The sequence below is a fragment of the Ranitomeya variabilis genome, chromosome 3 (assembly GCF_051348905.1).
Source record: "Ranitomeya variabilis isolate aRanVar5 chromosome 3, aRanVar5.hap1, whole genome shotgun sequence".
Classification (NCBI taxonomy): domain Eukaryota; kingdom Metazoa; phylum Chordata; class Amphibia; order Anura; family Dendrobatidae; genus Ranitomeya; species Ranitomeya variabilis.
The window spans coordinates 206,230,793-206,255,148 of record NC_135234.1 but is presented as its reverse complement, the minus strand read 5'-3'; the positions used below and the strand labels follow the sequence as shown (position 1 = coordinate 206,255,148).

The 24,356-nt window shown below is 43.2% G+C and overlaps 2 protein-coding genes across 3 annotated transcripts in view; one reads left to right on the top strand and one right to left on the bottom strand.

Moving 5' to 3' along the window:
- TRAF3IP3 (TRAF3 interacting protein 3) overlaps positions 1-24,356 on the top strand; it is a 210,113-nt gene that overhangs the window by 4,480 nt on the left and 181,277 nt on the right. The window contains exon 1 of one of the 2 annotated variants that reach the window (XM_077295030.1): positions 5,986-6,048. The exons of the other annotated variant lie outside the window; for it this stretch is intronic. The gene's annotated coding sequence lies outside the window, so the exon portion shown is untranslated. Of the gene's footprint in view, positions 1-5,985; positions 6,049-24,356 lie in introns of those variants that run through there. 2 annotated transcript variants of the gene reach the window in all.
- Positions 13,340-24,356, bottom strand: part of HSD11B1 (hydroxysteroid 11-beta dehydrogenase 1) — a 48,938-nt gene continuing 37,921 nt past the window's right edge. The window contains exons 3-6 of the mRNA XM_077295033.1: positions 23,688-23,799; positions 22,481-22,666; positions 15,147-15,290; positions 13,340-14,315 (exon numbers count right to left, since the gene is read on the bottom strand). Coding sequence (XP_077151148.1) covers positions 14,089-14,315; positions 15,147-15,290; positions 22,481-22,666; positions 23,688-23,799 — 669 coding nt within the window. The 3' untranslated portion in view covers positions 13,340-14,088. The remainder of the gene's footprint in view (positions 14,316-15,146; positions 15,291-22,480; positions 22,667-23,687; positions 23,800-24,356) is intronic.

Genomic DNA, 24,356 nt, shown 5'->3' with positions numbered 1-24,356 from the left:
AAATTCTCGGCTTATACTCGAGTATATACGGTAAGTTAAAGGGGCCGAATAATATTGCACGCCCCACTTTTCAGTTTTTGATTTTCCACAAACATTTAACATAACCAATAAATTTCGTTCAACTTCACAATTGTGTTCCACTTGTTGTTGATTCTTCACCAAAAATTTACATTTGGTATCTTTATGTTTGAAGCATGACATGTGGGAAAAGGTTGAGAAGTTCCAGGGAGCCGAATACTTTCGCAAGGCATAGTATTGACCCCCCAAACTCACTTCAAATATGATGTGATCCTTAAAAAAATGGTTTTGTAAATTTTGATGGAAAAATGAGAAATCTCTGGTCAACTTTTAACCCTTATAACGTCCTAACAAAAGAATATTGTTTCCAAAGTTGTGCTGATGTAAAGTAGACATGTGGGAGATGCAAGAAGATAAAAATTGCATGTGTATATTAAAATTGCTGACGGGAGGAAATTAACTTTATTCCTCCCAACAGGTTTTGGCTGATGGTGCCTCCACGGTGTCAGTCACCGCTGTGTGTATAGTGAGCAGTGGCTGTAACCGTGCCCCCAGCATTGATTGACAGCAGCTCATCATTAGGGCTGGCTGCCAGTGAGTGCCAGGGGGCAGTTAAGAGCAGTGCTGCTTAAACATACACCTCAGTATGGACATATTTCAACAAAATGGGACATCAAGGACATTATTGTAATGCTGGATTGTGACTCTGTGATGTTATACGCCTTTTATTAAGAAAACAGACAACTTTAAAGGGAACCTGTCCCATGGAAAAACGCTATTGACCTGCAGATATGGGATTCATGTGCAAGTTAATAGCATTCTGAACCTATCCAGTGCCCATTGTTAGAGCCCGCTGAACTTTATTCCCCTGCCAACATTTGGCTTTCAGACATAGTGGCGATGCCAGGGTAAGTTCAATCACCACTCCGTGTATAGAGAGCGGCGACTACTGCCCCCTTGCACTGACTGGCAGCTGGTCCTAATGATGAGCTGCTGTCATTCAATGCCGGGGGCACGGTTACAGCCACTGCTCACTATATACACAGCTGTGACTGACACCGAGGCGGCGCCATCAGCCAAACCCTGTTGGGAGGAATAACGTTAATTTCCTCCTGGCAGCAATTTTAATATGCACATGCAATTTTTATGTTCTATTTTCATTGTTAATGTGGCAAAGATGAAAATGTTATTTTTCTTGTAAGGTATTTCTAACCTGTTTTCTTTACCTAACAAGTAATACTAGTTTGCAATGTGATCAGGACTTGAGAACCCCAGTGCCCTGAATACTAGCTGTCTGTGTGATGGGACTTAACACAGAATAAAGTTGCAAACTCATCCCTAGCATGTTGCACTGTATCACCGACACGGTTTGGTGCGTTTTTGGATTCACATATCTGCACATTCTTCTTTCTAGATTGTGTGATATCCTGACAAAAGAATCTGTGCAACCATGAAACGAGTATATGCGCCTTTAACACAGACTTAAATGTCTGAACAACTATCTCCTGCATCATCTGCAATCAGCACAGCACAACTCAGATCTTCACAGTCATCACCAAGCTGCTTAGGCCTCATTCAGAGCACTTTTCCTTAACGTTGCAGATCAGATTTTCATCTTTGTTTGGTCAGTGTGTCAGCTTTTACCATCAGAGTTTCGTCAGGTTATTTTTGTGTATCAGAAGTTTTCCCAAGCTTCTCCTGTGAAACAAACATGAAAAACAGACAGCACACGGGTGACTCGATTTACAAAAAAATCTTGGACGTGTTAACAGCCCCATAGATAAGGACGAGTTATGTTTGTGAAAAACAGAGATAGAAGTCGTACAATAAAAACTGACATCTGAATGAGCCTTACAAAAACAATTTTTTTGTTTTTATAAAAAACACATTTTTCAAAATACATTTTGGTATTTTTCACATAATTTATTGACCCTGGTTTATCACTAACATAATTTCAGAATGAGAATGAGCATTAAAAATTATTCCCATACAAAGGAACACCTGTCAAATAACAAAAATTGGGTTGTCATTTATACCAAAATGGTCTGTGGGAGTAAGGGGTAAAAATGGCGCTTGAAAAAATGCATTAAAAAATATAGCATTTTTGTTTCTAGCATAAGGGTTTTTGTTCTGCCATAAAAATGCTGTAGCCAGATGTTGGCTGTAATTCAATAGGAAGTCATTAAAGAGAACCTGTCACCCCCAAAATTGAAGGTGAGCTAAGCCCACCAGCATCAGGGGCTTATCTACAGCATTCTGGAATGCTGTAGATAAGCCCCCCGATGTATCCTGAAAGATAAGAAAGAGGTTATATTATACTCACCCAGGGGCGGTCCCGCTGCGGTCCGGTCCGATAGGCGTCGCAGTCCGGTCTGGGGCCTCCCATCTCCTTACTATGACGTCCTCTTCTTTGCTTCCTGCCGCTGCTCCTGCGCAGGCGTACTGATCTGCCCTGTTGAGGGCAGAGCAAAGTACTGCAGTGCGCAGGCGCCGGGAAAGGTCAGAGAGGCCCAGCATCTGCGCACTGCAGTACTTTGCTCTGCAGGGCAGACAAAGTACGCCTGCTCCAGAGCCGCAGCGTGAATACAAGAAGAGGATGTCATCGTAAGAAGATGGGAGGCCCCTGACCGGACCGCGACGCCCATCGTACCGTGACTGCCCCTGGGTGAGTATAAGGCTACTTTCACACTTCCGTCGGTACGGGGCCGTCGCCATGCGTCGGCCCGACTGAAGTTGTGAAATAAATGAACAACGGGGGCAGCGGATGCAGTTTTACAACGCATTCGCTGCCCCATTGTAATGTCTGGGGAGGAGGGGGCGGAGTTCCGGCCGCGCATGCGCGGTCGGAAATGGCGGACACGTCGCACAAAAAAAGTTACATGGAACTTTTTTGTGCCGACGGTTCGCCAAACCACGACGCATCCGTCGCACGACGGATGCAACATGGTCATAAGTCGCAATGCGTCCCTAATTCAAGTCTATGGAGAAAAAACGCTTCCTTCGGGCAACTTTGCAGGATGCGTTTTTTCTCCAAAAGACGCATTGCGACGCAGACACTTTGACGGAAGCGGGAAAGTAGCCTAATCTAACCTCTTTTTTTTATCTTTCAGGGTACATCGGGGGCTTATCTACAGCATTACAGAATGCTGTAGATAAGCCCCTGATGCCGGTGGGCTTAGCTCACCTTCAATTTTGGGGGTGACAGGTTCTCTTTAAATGGAACCTGACAGCGGATAAATGATGCCTAATCGAAGGGCAACATGTATCAGTCACTGGATGTAGGATTTCTGCTGCAGCGTATCAGAAAAACACTTTAGAACCTGACGGCTAAAAAGTGAATAGAATGAACTGTTGCAAATAAACCGTGCTGCTTCATTCATTGGCTATGGGACTGACTGACAGCAGAGTGCAGCACATGGTTATCTTTGATAGTGCAATAGATTTTAAATGGCAGGGCACATGCACGACTACAGTTGTGGCCAAAAGTATTGACACCCCTGCAATTCTGGCAGATAATACTCAGTTTCTTCCCGAAAATGATTGCAATCACAAATTCTTTGGTATTATTATCTTCATTTAATTTGTCTTAAATGAAAAAACACAAAAGAGAATGAAGCACAAAGCAAAACATTGATCATTTCACACAAAACTCCAAAAATGGGCCAGACAAAAGTACTGGCGCCCTCAGCCTAATACTTGGTTGCACAACCTTTAGCCAAAATAACTGTGACCAACCGCTTCCGGTAACCATCAATGAGTTTCTTACAATGCTCTGCTGGAATTTTAGACCATTCTTCTTTGGCAAACTGCTCCAGGTCCCTGATATTTGAAGGGTGCCTTCTCCAAACTGCCATTTTTAGATCTCTCCACAGGTGTTCTATGGGATTCAGGTCTGGACTCATTGCTGGCCACCTTAGAAGTCTCCAGTGCTTTCTCTCAAACCATTTTCTAGAGCTTTTTGAAGTGTGTTTTGGGTCATTGTCCTGCTGGAAGACCCATGACCTCTGAGGGAGACCCAGCTTTCTCACACTGGGCCCTACATTATGCTGCAAAATTTGTTGGTAGTCTTCAGACTTCATAATGCCATGCACACAGTCAAGCAGTCCAGTGCCAGAGGCAGCAAAGCAACCCCAAAACATCAGGGAACCTCCTCCATGTTTGACTGTAGGGACCATGTTCTTTTCTTTGAATGCCTCTTTTTTTCTCCTGTAAACTCTATGTTGATGCCTTTGCCCAAAAAGCTCTACTTTTGTCTCATCTGACCAGAGAACATTCTTCCAAAATGTTTTAGGCTTTTTCAGGTAAGTTTTGGCAAACTCCAGCCTGGCTTTTTTATGTCTCAGGGTAAGAAGTGGGGTCTTCCTGGGTCTCCTACCATACAGTCCCTTTTCATTCAGACGCCGACGGATAGTACGGGTTGACACTGTTGTACCCTCTGACTGCAGGGCAGCTTGAACTTGTTTGGATGTTAGTCGAGGTTCTTTATCCAACATCCGCACAATCTTGCGTTGAAATCTCTTGTAAATTTTTCTTTTCCGTCCACATCTAGGGAGGTTAGCCACAGTGCCATGAGCTTGAAACTTCTTGACGACACTGCGCACGGTAGACACAGGAACATTCAGGTCTTTGGAGATGGACTTGAGATTGCTCATGCTTCCTCACAATTTGGTTTCTCAAGTCCTCAGACAGTTCTTTGGTCTTCTTTCTTTTCTCCATGCTCAATGTGGTACACGCAAGGACACAGGACAGAGGTTGAGTCAACTTTAATCCATGTCAACTGGCTGCAAGTGTGATTTAGTTATTGCCAACACCTGTTAGGTGCCACAGGTAAGTTACAGGTGCTGTTAATTACACAAATTAGAGAAGCATCACATGATTTTTCGAACAGTGCCAATACTTTTGTCCACCCCCTTTTTAATGTTTGGTGTGGAATTATATCCAGTTTGGCTTTAGGACAATTCTTTTTGTGTTTTTTTTTCATTTAAGACAAATTAAATGAAGATAATAATACCAATGAATTTGTGTTTGCAATCATTTTCAGGAAGAAACTGAGTATTGTCTGAAAGAATTGCAGGGGTGTCAATACTTTTGGCCACAACTGTAGCTACTCCATTCAACTCCTGGCTGTGGGCTTAGGTCCCACATCAATCTTAGGATTATGACCTATCAAATGGAAAGGTGCTAATTTTTGATAGATTGTAATGCAGCTTTAATTATTTTAGAAATGTATAGAAGTAAATAGAGAGGGCCGTGCACATGTGCAGCCATTCTCAATCTGGATCCAGTGGAGCTGGCTTGGAGGACTCCTATTCTCCACATCTGTCCCAGAGGTATGACCCATGGCTATTAAATATTTATGTCACGTCCATTTGTAGATCTTCCATAATTGGCTACAGTATTAACAGCCCTTTAAGAACCACAGCTTTTTTGTAGATTCTAATTGCAGCTGAATGCTGCAGTACATCCCGTTCATTTCAATAGATGTGTGATTTTTATTCCATGCTACGTATCAATAAAATAGACTTTCACGTGTCAAGAGATAAGAATTAGTGATGAGTGTACGTGCGCGGATGAGGTGTTATGAGAGCATGCTCGGGTGCTAACAGAGTGGCGTGCTCGAATAATATGTCCGAGTCCCCGCAGCTGCATGTCTCATGGCTGTTCGACAGCAGCACCACACGCTGGATTGCCTGTTTGGCATCTCTCATCAGTCTCCTCAATCTGTACAGAGATTGAAGAAAACAACCGCACTCAATTTGTATATTTGCACCATGAATGTGAAGAGTCTTTTTAATAGGAACACCACAGTGATACAGACAGTAGCTGAGGTAACATTTCGACCTTATAGGCCTTTGTCAAACCTCACTTCAAGAAGAAAAGAAGAGTGAGCGAACGTCCAGAGGGACACATAGGCTCCACTTGTAGGAGAATAGCACTGAACAGATCCGGAACGGCACGGATAGGGAATGGAGTCCCTGTAAGAACTGGTGGGTCCTATGTCAGGAGGAGCAGCAGCGGTGGTGACACAAGGTATCGCAGTATTGTGCAATTTAATTACATAAAAGAAAGCTGCAATGTCTTGCATATATGGCAGCGACAAGTACGAACCAGCCTATAAGCCACTGTTACTATTAAAGTGACTACGATGTCCGCATGAGCACCGTAACCTCTTCAAACAGCTGTTCAGAGGGGTGCTGATAGCAGGACCCCATGAAATCTACCGTATATACTCGAGTATAAGCCGAGATTTTCAGCCCAAATTTTTGGGCTGAAAGTGCCCCTCTCGGCTTATACTCGAGTCACGGTCGGTGGTGGGGTCGGCGGGTGAGGGGGAGAGAGCGTGTCGCATACTCACCTAGTCCCGGCGCTTCCCCTGCCCGTCCCACGGTCTTCGGTGCCGCAGCTCTTCCCCTGTTCAGCGGTCACATGGTACCACTCATTAAAGTTATGAATATGGACTCCACTCCCATAGGGGTGGAGCCGCATATTCATTTCTCTAATGAGCGGTAACGGTGACCGCTGACAGAGGAAGAGGCTGCGGCACCCGGAGACCAGCTGTCCGGGATAAGGAGCCAGGGACGCCAGGAGCAGGTAAGTATCTCATAGTCACCTGTCCGCGTTCCACCCGCCGGGCGCCGCTCCATCTTCCCGTCCTCTTGCTCGGACTGTTCAGGTCAGAGGGCACGATGACGTACTAGTGTGCGCGCCGCCCTCTGCCTGAACAGTCAGTACGGAGAGACGCCGAGACGGGACGCTGAGCAGCTGCAAGCAAGAGAGGTGAGTATGTAGTTTTTTTTTTTTATTGCAGCAGCAGCATTATATATTGCACAGATTTATGTCGAGCATCTATGGGGCAATAATGAACGGTGCAGAGCATTGTATATGGCACAGCTTTCTATGGGGCAATAATGAACGGTGCAGAGCATTGTATATGGCACAGCTTTCTATGGGGCAATAATCAACGGTGCAGAGCATTGTATATGGCACAGCTTTCTATGGGGCAATAATGAAAGGTGCAGAGCATTGTATATGGCACAGCTTTCTATGGGGCAATAATGAACGGTGCAGAGCATTGTATATGGCACAGCTTTCTATGGGGCAATAATCAACGGTGCAGAGCATTGTATATGGCACAGCTTTCTATGGGGCAATAATGAAAGGTGCAGAGCATTGTATATGGCACAGCTTTCTATGGGGCAATAATGAACGGTGCAGAGCATTGTATATGGCACAGCTTTCTATGGGGCAATAATGAAAGGTGCAGAGCATTGTATATGGCACAGCTTTCTATGGGGCAATAATGAACGGTGCAGAGCATTGTATATGGCACAGCTTTCTATGGGGCAATAATGAACGGTGCAGAGCATTGTATATGGCACAGCTTTCTATGGGGCAATAATGAACGGTGCAGAGCATTGTATATGGCACAGCTTTCTATGGGGCAATAATCAACGGTGCAGAGCATTGTATATGGCACAGCTTTCTATGGAGCATCTATGGGGCAATAATCAACGGTGCAAAGCATTGTATGTGGCACAGCATTCTATGGAATATCTATGGGGCCATAATGAACTGTGGAGAGCATTATATATGGCACAGCTTTATGTGGAGCATCTATGGGGCCATACTGAACGGTGCAGAGCATTCTTAATGGCACAGCTTTATAAGGAGCATCTATGGGGCCATAATGAATGGTGCAGAGCATTATATATGGTACAGCTTTATATGGAGCATCTATGGGGCCATAATGAACGGTATGGAGCATCTATTTTTAATTTTGAAATTCACCGGTAGCTGCTGCATTTTCCACCCTAGGCTTATACTCGAGTCAATAAGTTTTCCCAGTTTTTTGTGGCAAAATTAGGGGGGTCGGCTTATACTCGGGTCGGCTTATACTCGAGTATATACGGTATATTGATGATTTATCCCTTTTTATGATTTATAACCCGTTTAGTGTAAAATTAAATAAATAATGCACACATTTTTCCTTTCTACATTTTATTGTTGACATAAACCTCTTTCTAAGACAAAAATAATTGTGCTGTACAAAGGGAGTGAATCACAGGTTAACCCTTCCTCCATGAAGAGGAAATTCTCATAGATTACAGCACCTTTATAATTAAAGGACGTCGGTGGCTTTGACCCTGCAGAACTGCCGGCAGGCCTAGCTAGAAGAGGTATTGGTAGTGTGTACTGTTTTACAGGTGCATGAATGACAGTCCCTAGTGCACATTTGCTTTCAGTAATGATTGCATTAATGATTGCATTATTTTTTTTAAACAACCTAGTATAGTAAATTAATAATAATAAAAAAAAGAGACTCTGCTACTGATTCCCTATCGCTTCTCCATATCTTTCCCTGCTGATCTCCTTCCTGCAGTTGGGGGTCTGCTTAAAGGAACCTGTCACCATGAAAATGCAGTGCAATTTGGAGGCAGCATATTATAGAGCAGGGGGAGCTGAGTAGATTGATACATAGTTTTGTGAGAACAAATTCAGTACAACGCCACATTCACACATTCAGTACTTGGTCAGTATTTTACCTCAGTATTTGTAAGCCAAAACCAGGAGTGGAACAGTCAGAGAAAAAGTGTAAGGGCTTGTTTCCATTTGCGAGAAACACGTCCGTGTCTCGCATGTGGAAACCAAGCTCTGGCGCCGGCACTTGGGAGCGGAGCGTGCGGCCGCATAGGAACACATGGAGCCGCACGCTCCGCTCTGGAGTGCCGGCTCCACAGCTTGGTTTCCACATGCGAGATACGGACGTGTGCCTCGCATGTGGAAATGAGCCCTAATAGAAACATATGCACCACTTCTGTATGTATTACAAATATTGATGTGTGAATGTGGCCTTACATGTGTTTTCATCATTTTATCCTCTTACATTTTGGGATTTTTTTGTCCAGTGTGTGGAACTATCCCTTACACGACTCCGTCAACATAAAAATAAAAAAACGTTACGGGTCTACATTACGAAACCATTTTTTTTTTTTAATTTTTTTTTTTTTACAAGTTTCTGAATTTTTTTCACCACTTAACTAAGAAAAAAAAGTTGGCGATCTCCATAATCGAACTGATAAAAAAAAAAGCAATTGCAGAATTGCATTTTTCTTCACTATTTAATCCCAATTGGATATTTTCCACTGTTTCAGTACATTATATGGTAAAAATGAATGGTGTCATTCAAAACTAAAATGCACTTAAATCCAGAGCACTTGTGCCTTAGGAACTGCATTCAGAGCATTTGTGGGACCAGTGGACGCCAAGCCAAACTGCCTTATCGGGACTAGAGATTAGCGAATGTGTTCGGAAAACGATGGCCGAATCCAAATTTGCCATATTCGTACCATATTCGTAGCGATTTTATGTTTGATGATCGTTTCCGAACATATTCGGCCATCTGTACCCCCAGTGACTCCAATGGCATTCGGCTATGTTTGGTGAATGTTACAAATATGGTGATCGTAATCCGAACCGAATATTGAAATATTCACTCATCTCTAATCAGGACACTTCTGCACCACTAAAACTTGTACAATTTTACAGGGTGATAATTGGTGACATATTTCCTTCTAACATCCCAGTATTCTGTTTAGATAACTTTTTTTTTGTCCTACATCAGTTGTTTCATACCTCCCAACCGTCCCGATTTCAGCGGGACAGTCCCGCTTTGGCACCGGGGTCCCGCTGTCCCGCTTCGGGCATTTAAAATCCCGAATTTGCGGCCGCCGGTGAAGCCCCGCCCACTTCCGGGACGTAGAGACGATTAGGACTAGTCCCGCACTCCGGGCGGGGTCAGTGACGTAAGCGGCCGGCATGATCACACTCTGCAGCCTTTGTTTAGTAAATCTGGGCCAGGAGATCGGGGAAGGAGGGACCAGCTGCGTGCGCGGCGCCGACTCCAGCCTGGTGTCTCCCCCACCACGCACCGCAACGCGCATGCGCGGGAATCTGTGGTACCCGATGCTGAGGCGCAGAGTCTGGTCCTTGTGTCACTCGGAGGCGGCAGCGGCGTGTGAGGGGGAGGGAGGCGGTCATCATTACCGGCACACACCGGCATGCATTGTGTATGGCGGATAAGGGGCGGCAGGGAGAAGCCTGCAAACCAGATAGTGCAGTGTGTCCATGCACCTCTCCATCCACAGGTAGCACTGTAACACCTCTAACAGTGCCAGCCAGCACCCTCCTAGTGCCAACCTGGCTGTGGGTGTGTGTGTGTGATGGCTGGGTGTGTGTGTGATGGCTGGGTGTGTGTGTGATGGCTGGGTGTGTGTGTGTGTGATGGCTGGGTGTGTGTGTGTGATGGCTGGGTGTGTGTGTGTGATGGCTGCGTGTGTGTGATGGCTGGGTGTGTGTGTGTGATGGCTGCGTGTGTGTGTGTGATGGCTGCGTGTGTGTGTGTGATGGCTGCGTGTGTGTGTGTGTGTGATGGCTGCGTGTGTGTGTGTGATGACTGCGTGTGTGTGTGTGATGACTGCGTGTGTGTGTGATGGGTGTGTGTGTGAAGGCTGCGTATGTGATGCATTTGTGTCAAAGCTGCATGTGTTTGTGAGCTGCGTTTGTGATGCTGCGTGTGTATGTGTGATACTGTGTGTGTGATGCTGCATGTGTGTGAGCTGCGTGCGTGTGTGAGCTGTGTGTGTGCTGCGTGTGTGTGGGCCGTGTGTGTGAGCTGTGTGCGTGTGCATGTGTGTGAGCGTGTGTGTGTGAGCTGCGTGCCTGTATGTCATTATACAGTATGGAGAACTGTGGCCATTATACAGTATGGAGCATCATGTGCGGTCATACAGTATGCAGCATCATGTGCGGTCATTATACAGTATGGAGCATCATGTGTGGTCATTATACAGTATGAAGCATCATGTGCACCCAGCATACAGTATGGAGCATCATGTGTGGTCATCATACAGTATGGAGCATCATGTGCGGTCATTATACAGTATGGAGCGTCATGTGCGGCCATTATACGGTATGGAGCATCATGTGGGGCCATTATACGGTATGCATGCCGTCATTATACAGTATGGAGCGTCATGTGTGTTCATTATACAGTATGGAGCGTCATGTGTGGCAATTATACAGTATGGGGCATCATGTGCGGTCATTATACAGTATGGAGCGTCATGTGTGGCAATTATACAGTATGGGGCATCATGTGCGGTCATTATACAGTATGGAGCATCATGTGCGGTCATTATACAGTATGGAGCATCATGTGCGGCCATTATACAGTATGGAGCATCATGTGCAGTCATTATACAATATGGAGCATCATGTGCAGCCAGTATACAGTATGCAGCATCATGTGCGGTCAATATACAATACGGAGCATCATGTGCGGTCATTATACAGTATGGAGCATCATGTGCGGCCATTATACAGTATGGAGCATCATGTGCGGTCATTATACAGTATGGAGCATCATGTGCGGCCATTATACAGTATGGAGCATCATGTGCGGTCATTATACAGTATGGAGCGTCATGTGTGGCCATTATACAGTATGGGGCATCATGTGTGGTCATTATACGGTCTGGAGCATCATGTGCAGTCATTATACAGTATGGAGCATCATGTGTGGTCATCATACAGTATGGAGCATCATGTGCGGTCATTATACAGTATGGAGCGTCATGTGCGGCCATTATACGGTATGGAGCATCATGTGGGGCCATTATACGGTATGCATGCCGTCATTATACAGTATGGAGCGTCATGTGTGTTCATTATACAGTATGGAGCGTCATGTGTGGCAATTATACAGTATGGGGCATCATGTGCGGTCATTATACAGTATGGAGCGTCATGTGTGGCAATTATACAGTATGGGGCATCATGTGCGGTCATTATACAGTATGGAGCATCATGTGCGGTCATTATACAGTATGGAGCATCATGTGCGGCCATTATACAGTATGGAGCATCATGTGCAGTCATTATACAATATGGAGCATCATGTGCAGCCAGTATACAGTATGCAGCATCATGTGCGGTCAATATACAATACGGAGCATCATGTGCGGTCATTATACAGTATGGAGCATCATGTGCGGCCATTATACAGTATGGAGCATCATGTGCGGTCATTATACAGTATGGAGCATCATGTGCGGCCATTATACAGTATGGAGCATCATGTGCGGTCATTATACAGTATGGAGCGTCATGTGTGGCCATTATACAGTATGGGGCATCATGTGTGGTCATTATACGGTCTGGAGCATCATGTGCAGTCATTATACAGTATGGAGCATCATGTGCGGCCATTATACGGTATGGGGCATCATGTGCGGTCATTATACAGTATGGAGCATCATGTGCGGTCATTATACAGTATGGAGCATCATGTGCGGTCATTATACAGTATGGAGCATCATGTGCGGTCATTATACAGTATGGAGCGTCATGTGCGGCCATTATACAGTATGGAGCGTCATGTGTGGCCATTATACAGTATGGAGCGTCATGTGTGGCCATTATACAGTATGGAGCGTCATGTGTGGCCATTATACAGTATGGAGCGTCATGTGCGGTCATTATACAGTATGGAGCACTGTGTGGCCATATTTTTTTGTTTATAACTATTGTATATGAAACAGTGTGATCAGCAGTGCTAAATGGGTGTAGTTGGGACGTGGATATGGGTGTGACTAATTATGAATGGGTGTGGTCAGAGGCGTGGCCTAAAATTTGCCGCGGCGCGCTTCGCGCGCCGCTAACCTTGTCCCTCTTTCCCATCTTCAAAAGTTGGGAGGTATGGTTGTTTTTTTTCATACTGGCTATACAAAGATTTTTTAGGAGGTTTTGGATCAGAAAGTGAGCAGAATCTCTCAAAATTGCAAAATTATTAGTGATGAGCGAGTATACCCGTTGCTCGGGTGATCTCCGAGTATTTGTTAGTGTTCAGAGATTTAGTTTTCCTAGCAGCAGCTGCATGATTTGCGACTACTAGACAGCTTGAATCCATGTGGGGATTCCCTAGCAACAAGCCAACCCCCACATGTACTCAGGCTGGCTAGTAGTCGTAAATCATTCAGCTGCAGCAATGAAAACTAAATCTCCGAACACTAACAAATACTCGGAGATCACCCGAGCAACGAGTACACTCTCTCATCACTAAAAATTACCCAAAAACATGGAGTTTCTGCTCAGTTCCATCTCAATAAACTCGGCAAAAGACTGTATGTGCACATAGCCATGTGTAAAATACAGTCCATGCTTGTTTCAGTGTGCTTGACCAAAATTTGGTCTGTGTAAGTTTTTACCAACCTTGTTGCATCTGTTTTTCTTGTATGAAGAAAAAAAAAAATCTTACTCTCTCCTATCCATTACACAGTATAATATGGCCTGTTTTTTTTCACGGAGTCTTTAACTTACATTAGCGAGTTTGAATATCAATACATGGGTCAAAATAGGATATGTCTGAGTTTTGTAAAAAAAAGCACACTCAATTTGAAATTAATTTCTGCTTCTAAATCATTATTAATGAGGTTGTCTGGGACTTTAATATTGACGATCTACCCTTAGGATAGATCATCAATATCTTGTCTGTGGGGGTGCGACACCCACCGCCACCACCACCATCAGCTGTGCCTGGTGCCAGCCCAATGTGCTGAGTTGCGGACCCGCTCAGCACAGCTGTCAACTGCACAGTAGCCATGGCCCAGTACTGTACATCCACCGCCTAGTAAGTCATATAGGGGGCAGTGTGCAGTACCCAGCCGCAGCCACTATTCCGTTGATGGAGCTGTACTCTGCAGCCTCGCAACTTGGCACATCCAGCCGACACCAGGAGCAGCTGATGGACGGGGTGTCGAGTATCGCACCCCCACAGATCTGATATTGATGAAAAACTCCTGACAACCCCTTTAATCACACTGCACTTTCACCCATATTATAAATCATTATTGATCACATGCATTTTCATACATATTTTTTCCATTTATTTTATTCTGGTTTGTCTTGTTATTGGGATATATTCTGTGTTTATGAGAATCTGGATTACAGCTCACGTTTATTACATTTTCCCGGATTTATCTTGACGTTGTCTTTGTATAATTTGTAATGATATCATTCCTGCTTACTATTCAGTGCACTGACATCATAATTCTTAAGGACCAGGTAGTCTAAAAATTCTGGTGCCAAGTCTCTAAGCAACATTGGAATCTTGGTGGCTTGATACTGGTAATAGACTTCTCTTTGTCTTAGGGCTCCACCTTTAATGATCTCTAGCGCACACTCTTCTTTTGGAGCGGCTGGTTGCTGGATCACATTCGATACTGTATTTACAGCGGAGTCTGCAACATAAATAGGCAATGGTTATGTACCCAAAGAGGCCCAATGTCAATTCTACCTATTAGGGCTCGTGTGCACAAGACCGTATTATCGGTATGAGTGTCATCCGACAAAAGATCGGATTACACTCGGACCAATGATATTCTGTCGGGCGGTGCACTTGTCCGAGGACAAGTAATCGCAGCATGCATGAGTTTGGTTTTGATATTCAGATCACACTCAGCTAATTAATTCAATGAATCAGGAAAACCTCAGACTGCACTCGGATGACATCAAAGTGCAGTCCAATTTTCATGGACTGACAGTATGGAGAAGATTGAGACATTTTTTTTCCTTCTTCTTACCCGAGAAAATAGGATCAAACTCTGATCTAAGTGTGATTAGCATAAGCCGTCCAATTCACACAAACGAGTGAAAATACTGTAATGTGACCTCTAGCCTTACTCAAACCTACACAGACAGCATTGAGGTATATCAATTGGATACTGCATTAAAGGGTTCTCCAACATTAAATAAAAAAAAAAAAATCACGTGTATGGGTTTTGTCAAAATCTCAGCAGTTACAGGCCCACTTATTAGACCTTAAAAAGGTTATACATCATATAACCAAGATTATCTGACCTGCCTGATATAGTCTGTTTATGAGTGGGTTCATTTGGGTATTGAAAAATATTTGATGTAGTTGAATACTGAGCCAAATCCTGAAAAACTGTATTCCCAAGCTCAGCATCTGCTCCCAGGAGACTGGATAGTCATTAGGATTAGCCTAAATATCTCAGGATTGCTCTTTTATTACGTTCTATTTCCCAGTTTGTAGCATGTCATTTTCTTACCTGTGTCAATATAGCTGATAACACACAGTGTAATAGACACATTGACTTTTTGGTGGTAGAACTCCATTCGAAGAGAACTGAAGAAGCCATCAAGAGCAAATTTCGTGGTTGAATATGGCACAGACAAAGGCATGCCAACCTTTCCTGAAATATAAATAATGTGTATGCTTCATTCCAGTACTTATCTGCACCAAATCTAAGAAAAATCCTGTTCAAAAAGATGAATCTGATGTTCACATCTGAATACTATTTGTTTATAATCTAAAAAGGTTCCATGTCTTTCTAGGGGTCTGTGCTTTTTCTTTCTAATTGAAGGTAACTTGTCTGTAAACCTAAGATGTGATGTCAACCATTTTGGGCAACATTCATAAAATGCAAAAAGAAACTTTGCAATTTACTTAACATTAATTTTGCTAATTTTCCGCTCCATTTCACAATATGACAGGACAGCCATACAACAAAAGATAACTACGGTGGCAGGGATTGGCCTTACCCGTCTTCACATCTCTTTGTAAACAGAGGAGAACAAGGTCTTGTGGCACAGAACATAGCAAATGTAAAAAGTATATTACATTTTAGAAACATTAGCTCCTGTTGTTAAAGGGAACCTGTCATGTTCCCAAAACGCTAGTTACTTGCAGATATAGGATTAAGCTACAGGTTAATTGCGTTTTAAAGCTGCCCAGTTGCCGCACTGAAAGCCCAGCTACTGGTAGAAAATGAACTTTATTCCTCTCCACAGGTTCCGGCTTTCAGTCAAACGCATGGCGAGGCTGCAAGTTGACAGCGTTTGCGTACTGACGGGTTACCTTTAAACCAACTATTTCTCTCTATAACTGTTTGAAAGAACTTAGGGGAGATACCGTTTCATCTGAAAAATGGAGTTCCAACTACTATAAACACATTATTAATCAGCGCAGAATCTTGGACTTACAACAAAATTATTTTCAAAGATAGAGACTGATTTAAGAATTTGCAAGCAAACTTTATATAACCAAAGACAATCATAAGTATGTAAATTTACGATTAATACCACTTTTTCTCATATTAAAGAACCATTAATGGGCCTGTTTGGTTGACTTTTTTTTAACTGTGCATATTCCTCACCTTATCAGCATGTTTGATTAATTTGCACTATGACTCCCACATGTTTTCTATGGTGCAAACACTTTAAATTTAAGACTCCCATATAACTGTCGCCTGAATCTGCCGATACAGTGGCTTGAAAAAGTATTCACCTCTCCCCTTTGCATTTTTCATGTTTTGCTACCTCACAGCCTGGAATGTCACTTTTTTTTTTTTAAGGGTTTGCATCAGTTCATGTAAAGAACTTGCCTACAACTGTGAACATTTGTTTTTTTTGTGAAGCAAACAACAAATAGGACACAATAACTGAAAACCTAAGTGTGCATAACTATTACCCCCCTAAAGTCAGTACATGGTAGAGTCTCCTTTTGCGGCTATCACAGCTGAAAGTTGCTTTGGATAATGTCTGAGATTTCCACATCTTGAGGGCTGTCCCACACGTCCAGATAATTCCGGTACCGGAAAAAATCGGTACCGGAGTTATCCGTGTCCGTGTGCCCGTGAGCTCACGTAGGCCATACGTGCGGCACACGTGTGCCGCCCGTGTGGCGAGTGGGTACCACACGGAGCGTGCAGGAGACAGCGCTAAAGTTTAGCGCTGTCCCCTGCAGCGTGCTGAAGCCGCAATTCATATCTTCTGTGCAGCAGCGTTTGCTGCATAGAAGATATGAATAATAGTGTTTAAATGAAAGATCTATGTGTCCGCCGCCCCCCCCACCCCCTGTGCGCCCCCCCGCTGTTCAGAAAATACTCACCCGCTCCCTCGTTGGCTGTCGCTGCTTCCTGGTCTGGCCGCGGCTTCTACTGTATGCGGTCACGTGGGGCCGCTCATTTACAGTCATGAATAGGCGGCTCCACCTCCCATAGGGGCGGAGCCGACTATTCATGATTGTAAATGAGCGGCCCCACGTGACCACATACAGTAGAAGCCGCGGCCAGACCAGGAAGCAGCGACAGCCAACGAGGGAGCGGGTGAGTATTTTCTGAACAGCGGGGGGGCGCACAGGTAGATCTTTCATTTAAACACTATTATTCATATCTTCTATGCAGCAAACGCTGCTGCACAGAAGATATGAATGGCGGCTTCAGCACCATGTGGGGGGGACAGCGCTTACTGTAGCGCTGTCTCCTGCACGCCACAGGGACCGCACACGGAGAACGTCCGTGTGAGGTCCGTGTTTTACACGGACCCATTGACTTTAATGGGTCCGTGTAATACGTGCGCTCCCACGAACACTGACATGTCTCCGTGTTTGGCACACGGAGACACGGTCCGCAAAAAATCAATGACATCTGAACAGATGCATTGATTTTAATGGGTCTACGTGTGTCAGTGGCTCCGGTACGTGAGGAAACTGTCACCTCACGTACTGAAGACACTGACGTGTGAAACCGGCCTGACACTGGGATTTTTGCCCGATTATCAAGGCAAAACTGCTCCAGCTCCTTCAAGTTAGATTGTTTCCTCTGGTGAACAGTAGTGATGAGCGAGTATACCTGAGTATTTGTAAGTGCTCGGAGATTTAGTTTTTGTTGCCGCAGCTGCATGATTTACAGCCATTTTTTTGCAAAAAAATGTATACTAAGCTGCTCCACCAAATCGCCAAGGTATACCCTTATAGAGCAGTCCTAACTAATGTATGCAATCCCTATCTGATGTATTTAAAACCTGATTATCTGTATAGTACCTGTATAAGCAGGGTTCAGAGAGAAAAAAATATACATGTGGACATGCAGGATGGAACAGCTTAAATGCAAATGACCCACAGAGGAGTGGTGGATTCCCCAGTCTTGTAGAAACAAGAGAACAATTATAGAACCAGAAACACATGGGCTACTTGCACACTGAACAAGTCTGTAGGAACCTGTTCACACCACCAGAAAACTTGAAGACACAAAAAAGCACAGTGAGGTCAAAATACTCTGTTGTAAAAAAATCACAGTAATAAGCAAGTGCTAGTCAAAAGATGTAAAGAAAACAGGGTATTTAGTTGATACGTTTTTTTGCAAAAAAATGTATACTAAGCTGCTCCACCAAATCGCCAAGGTATACCCTTGTAGAGCAGTCCTAACTAATGTATGCAATCCCTATCTGATGTATTTAAAACCTGATTATCTGTATAGTACCTGTATAAGCAGGGTTCAGAGAGAAAAAAATATACATGTGGACATGCAGGATGGAACAGCTTAAATGCAAATGACCCACAGAGGAGTGGTGGACTCCCCAGTCTTGTAGAAACAAGAGAACAATTATAGAACCAGAAACACATGGGCTACTTGCACACTGAACAAGTCTGTAGGAACCTGTTCACACCACCAGAAAACTTGAAGACACAAAAAAGCACAGTGAGGTCAAAAATACTCTGTTGTAAAAAAATCACAGTAATAAGCAAGTGCTAGTCAAAAGATGTAAAGAAAACAGGGTATTTAGTTGATACGTTTTTTTGCAAAAAAATGTATACTAAGCTGCTCCACCAAATCGCCAAGGTATACCCTTATAGAGCAGTCCTAACTAATGTATGCAATCCCTATCTGATGGAACAGCTTAAATGCAACAGAGTATTTTTGACCTCACTGTGCTTTTGCTCAGTGTGCAAGTAGCCCATGTGTTTCTGGTTCTATAATTGTTCTCTTGTTTCTACAAGACTGGGGAGTCCACCACTCCTCTGTGGGTCATTTGCATTTAAGCTGTTCCATCCTGCATGTCCACATGTATATTTTTTTCTCTCTGAACCCTGCTTATACAGGTACTATACAGATAATCAGGTTTTAAATACATCAGATAGGGATTGCATACATTAGTTCGGACTGCTCTATAAGGGTATACCTTGGCGATTTGGTGGAGCAGCTTAGTATACATTTTTTTGCAAAAAAACGTATCAACTAAATACCCTGTTTTCTTTACATCTTTTGACTAGCACTTGCTTATTACTGTGATTTTTTTACAACAGAGTATTTTTGACCTCACTGTGCTTTTTTGTGTCTTCATGATTTACAGCCACTAGCCTGGCTGAGCACATGTGGGGGTTGCCTGGTTGCTAGGGAATCCCCACATGTAATCAAGCTGACTATTAGCCACAAATCATGCAGCACAGTGCAGAGAGCAGGATAAATGTGCACCGTACCTTACTGCGATCTTTGGGAGGCAGAATGAAAAAAATCAACAGCAGGTGAAGAATTGGTTTTATTTATTTTTTGACGGTATAAGTGATTAGGCGACTTTATTCTTCGGGTCGGTGTACTTACTGCGATACCAGATGTATATAGTTCTTTATGTTTGCCTGTTGTCACACAGTAAAAACTAGTTTTTGCATCACCATATTTTGAGAGCTATAATTTTTCCATATTTCTGCTGACAAAGGCATGTTATGTCTTGTTTTTTGTGGGACGAGTTGACTTTATTGCTACCATTTTCGGGCACATGACACTTTTTGATCGCTTTCTATTATGATTTTTGAGAGGCTGAATGAACAGAAATCAGCAATTCAGGAATAGTTTTTTGGGTTGTTTTTTTTTTGCCCTTTTGTTTGTTTTAAAATTGATAAGGAAGCTTTATTCTTTTTGTCAGTACGATTACAGCGGTACCACATTTATGTAATTTTTTTCTGTTTTGGCGCTTTTAGACAAAACTTTTATAGAAAAAAATAACTTTTTACATCGCTTTATTCTGAGAGCGATAACTTTTTATTTTTTCCGCTGATGGAGCTGTATGTCTGCTTGTTTTTTGCGGGACATGGTGTCGTTCTCAGTTACACCATTTTTTTTTTTACATTCGTCTTTTTTATCTCGTTTTATTCCACTTTTTTTCCCAACGGTATGATGACAATCCATAGTTTGCTTTTTTTTATGGCGTTCCCAGAAGGGGTTAACTAGTGTGACAGTTTTATAGATCGGGTTGTCCTTGATGCGGCGATACCAAATATGTGTACTTTTTAAAAAAAAATTACATAAAAATATGTATTGTTGTAATATTTGTAATTTTTTTATTATTTAGACAAAAATACGTTTACATTTTTTGTACTTTTCTTTTTAGGCTATGTGCACACGTTCAGGATTTTTAGCGTTTTTTTCGGGCTGTTTTCCACTAAAAAAAAACGCACACATAAGCATCGCATCATTTTTAATCCATTCCGCATTTTTTGTGCACATGCTGCATTTTTTTCTGCGGCGGAATCAAATTCCGGAAAAAATGCAGCATGTTCATTAGGCTATGTGCACACTTGGCATGTTCATTCTTTGTGCGGAATCTCGGCGATTCCGCAAACATAGGAATGCATTTATCCGCTTACTTTCCGCATGTGGCTATGGCCACCATGCGAGAAGTAAGCGGATCATGCGCGTTTGGTAACCTGGGTGGAGGAGAGGAGACTCTCCTCCAGGCCCTGGGAACCATATACCTGTACAAAAAAAAAAAAAGAAATAAAAAATCGTGATATTCTCACCTTCTGGCAGCCACCGCAGCCTTCCCGCTCCTTGCAATGCTCCTGTTTGCAGTAATGCCTCGCGGCAATGACCTGTGATGACGTAGAGGTCTCGCAAGACCGCTACGTCTTCTGGGGTCATTGTCGCGAGGCATTACTGGGAATGGGAGCATCGCGAGGAGCGGGAAGGCTGCAGTGGCCGCCGGAAGGTGAGAATATCACGATTTTTTTATTTTTTTTATTATTTTTAACATTAGATCTTTTACTATTGATGCTGCATAGGCAGCATCAATAGTAAAAAGTTGGTCACACTTGTCAAACACTATGTGTGACAAGTGTGACCAACCTGTCAATCATTTTTCCAAGCGATGCTACAGATCGCTTGGAAAACGCTAGCATTCTGCAAGCTAATTACGCTTGTAAAACTCTAGTGTTTAGCGGGAAAATGCATGCCAATTCCGCGTGCCTTTTACCCGCGGCAGGGAGTTGCGGAATTGCCGCAGAAATTTCCGTGGCAATTCCGGACGTGTGCACATAGCCTTACTTAAGATGTTTACGTACCATGTTCTTTCCATTTGATGATAATAGATTTGACGGTGCTCCGGGAGATCATCAGAGATTGGGATATTTTTTTACAACCCAACCCTGACTTGTATTTCTCAACAACTTTGTCCCTGACTTGTTTGAAGATCTCCTTGGTTTTCATGGAACCTGTCACCATTTTTTTCACATAGCAGCTAAAAGTGTCATCTTACACAGCATCTGCGCTGCATTCCCGCAATACTTATATAACTCCTTGACTCCCCCCTGTATAGCCCGAAAAACCTTTTTGATTTCTCTGGCGCTGTATGCTAATCGGGTCTGCCCGGTCCGATGTGCGTAGCTCATGTCCTCTCCACCCCTCATCGCCGGGAGTTCTCACGACTGCGCAGACAAATTGCTTCTCGTGCTTGCACAGTATGCATTGCTCAACTGCGAGCAAACAATGCTGTGCATGCGCGAGACGCAAATTGTCTGCACAGGCGCAAGATATCTCATGGCGACGGTTTTTGGGGCTATACAGGAGTAGTCGGGGTTATACAAGGATTTAGGGAACATAGCGCAGACGCTGAGTAAGATGATATTTTTAGCTGCTATGTGACAAAACTGGTGACAGGTTGCCGTTAGGGTATGTGCACACGTAGGTGGGATGTCTGCGGATTTTTCCGCACCTGTTTTTGTAAATCCGTAGGTAAACCGCACTGTGGATTACCTGCGGATTCACTGCGGAATTACCGCGAATTTACCACAGTTTTTGTGCGGATTCCACCTGCGGTTTTACACCTGCGGATTCCTATTATGGAGCAGGCGTAAACCGCAGTGGAATCCGCACAAAGAATTGACATGTTGCAGAATGTAAACCGCAGCGTTTCCGCTTGGTTTTTTCTGCAGCATGTGCATTGCGGATTTTGTTTTCCATAGGTTTACATGGTACTGTAAACTCATGGAAAACAGCTGCAGATCCGCAATCCGCAGCGTGTGCACAGTCTTAATGTTGTTGCAGTCTCTGTGGAATTTTAGAAAAGGTGTGTATATACTGACAGACATGTGACACTTACATTGCATATAGGTGGATTTCCTTTCACTAAGAATGTGACTTATGAAGGTAATTACTTGCACCAGAAATTTTTATTTAGACTATCTAGTGCTGATGCATCACACACAAATCGGATTACAAAAATATTTAAACACAGGTTGTAATGTAAAAAAAAATAGGTAAAAAAACAAGTGGGTGAATACTTTTGCAAGCCACTGTATCTCTATATAAAATTGTGAAAGTTTACTTACCTGCAACTGAAGAGACTACTACAACGTTGCCACCACTTGTTTTTAACATTGGCAGAGCTTCGACTGTCATGGTTGCATAGCTCAGAAAATTAATTTCCATAAGTTCCCGTATATGATCCACATTGCCATCAAAGAAATTAAAGTAGGTGTAACCAATATGGTTCAGGATTAGCATGTCCAGTCCTCCTGTTTACAAGGAAAGAGCACCATAATGTTGTGAAATTTGTTAATAAGTGATCCTTGTATATATTCATTTCTGATATTGGCGATGATGGGTATCATTTATGCTTTCTGATGACCGTTTATCACAGTTACTGGCTTATTATCCAAACATGTAATAATTATTAAGTACAGCAAACCCCACTGACATGTCTTAGTTTCAGGTCTGCTTTGAACATTCAGATTTGAAACACAAAAGTAATTTATGTGTCAGATAAAGTTCTTCTGTTCACACCAAGTATTTTGTACGTCACTGAATCATGTCTGTGCAAGAAACATAGCATGAACAAAACCTTAAAGGCACAATTTAAATGAATATTCTGATCTTATTACCTTCAGATTATACCATGAGTGTATATCAGATAACGTCCCAATAATGGAACCTGCATTTATCTTGAGAATGAGGCCACATAGTCATCTGCTGTCAGCAGAGGGGTAGTCAGAATTCCAATATAAATCAATGACAATTCCAAGCCCTGTCCACTTGCTGTTGCATGCATCAGGGCCGTATTGTCGATACAGATGAATGTCCCATAAGACCAGGGTCACACGAGCGTATAAATCAGACCAATGTTATTCAATGGGGCAGTTCTGATTACTGATTTTTTTCACTGACAGAACCTGCCAGTGAAAAACAAACAAACACTGAATGCTGATATTTCAGTCTGAAATCGTAAGACACTTACCCATTCAATTCTAGGGGTCCGTGGAAAACATTGGACTGCACTCAGATGACTCACACAATGGAGAAGATGGAGAAATGTTGTTCTCCATCTGCTCCTCACAGTGTGCTACAGTTCTTTCATCCAAGAGAGTCGGATCATACTTTGCTGACACCCTAATCAAACTCAGATCAGAATTTGTTCTAAGTGTAGTTGGCATAATCAACCCGATTAATAAAAGACCTGGACAACCTCAGCAGAATGAGCAACTATAGAGGAACTGAACACAGACATATCACGTATTAGCTAGATTTATTGGCTCTTACCAAATAATCGTTCTGCTTCATGTACCACACTCTTAGCAAAAGTCATACTGTCCATACTTCCAGGGAGGTAGTCGGCAGAAGCTGCACCAAGTTTTCTACACTTTTCAACCACCTAAGAAAAAGAATGAAAATGTATTGTCCAATACTTGCTAAGTATCATGAATGCATTAGTAATGCACATATTTTATTAAAGGGAATCTGTCAGGTTTTTGCTACTATACCTGATCTGAGAGCAGTATGATGTAGGGAAAGAGACCCTGAATCCAACAATGTACCACTTACTTTACTGGGTGCAGCAGTTATGATACAATCAGAGTTCTTAGATGCAGCATGAAGCAGAGCTGATGAAGCTAACTCCGCCCACACCAGCCAGGTTCTGTGTGTACACATTCTGTTTACTCTGAGCTGCTTCACATGAGGGGGCGAGGACAGATGACAGCATGTGCCAGCAAGTCACAGCAATGATAATGTCCTAGTGATATCAGAAAACAACTGCATGCAGCCTGATAAGTGACACATCAATTCAGTGTTTTAACCCTTACCTCATGTCCTCAGATTACTTAGCAAAAACCTGCTGACAGATTCACATTAACTATTTATCTCCTTTGCATCTTTTTTTAGCTTGCAATAGATTTACAAATTATAATATCTAGAAGACTCACTTCCAAA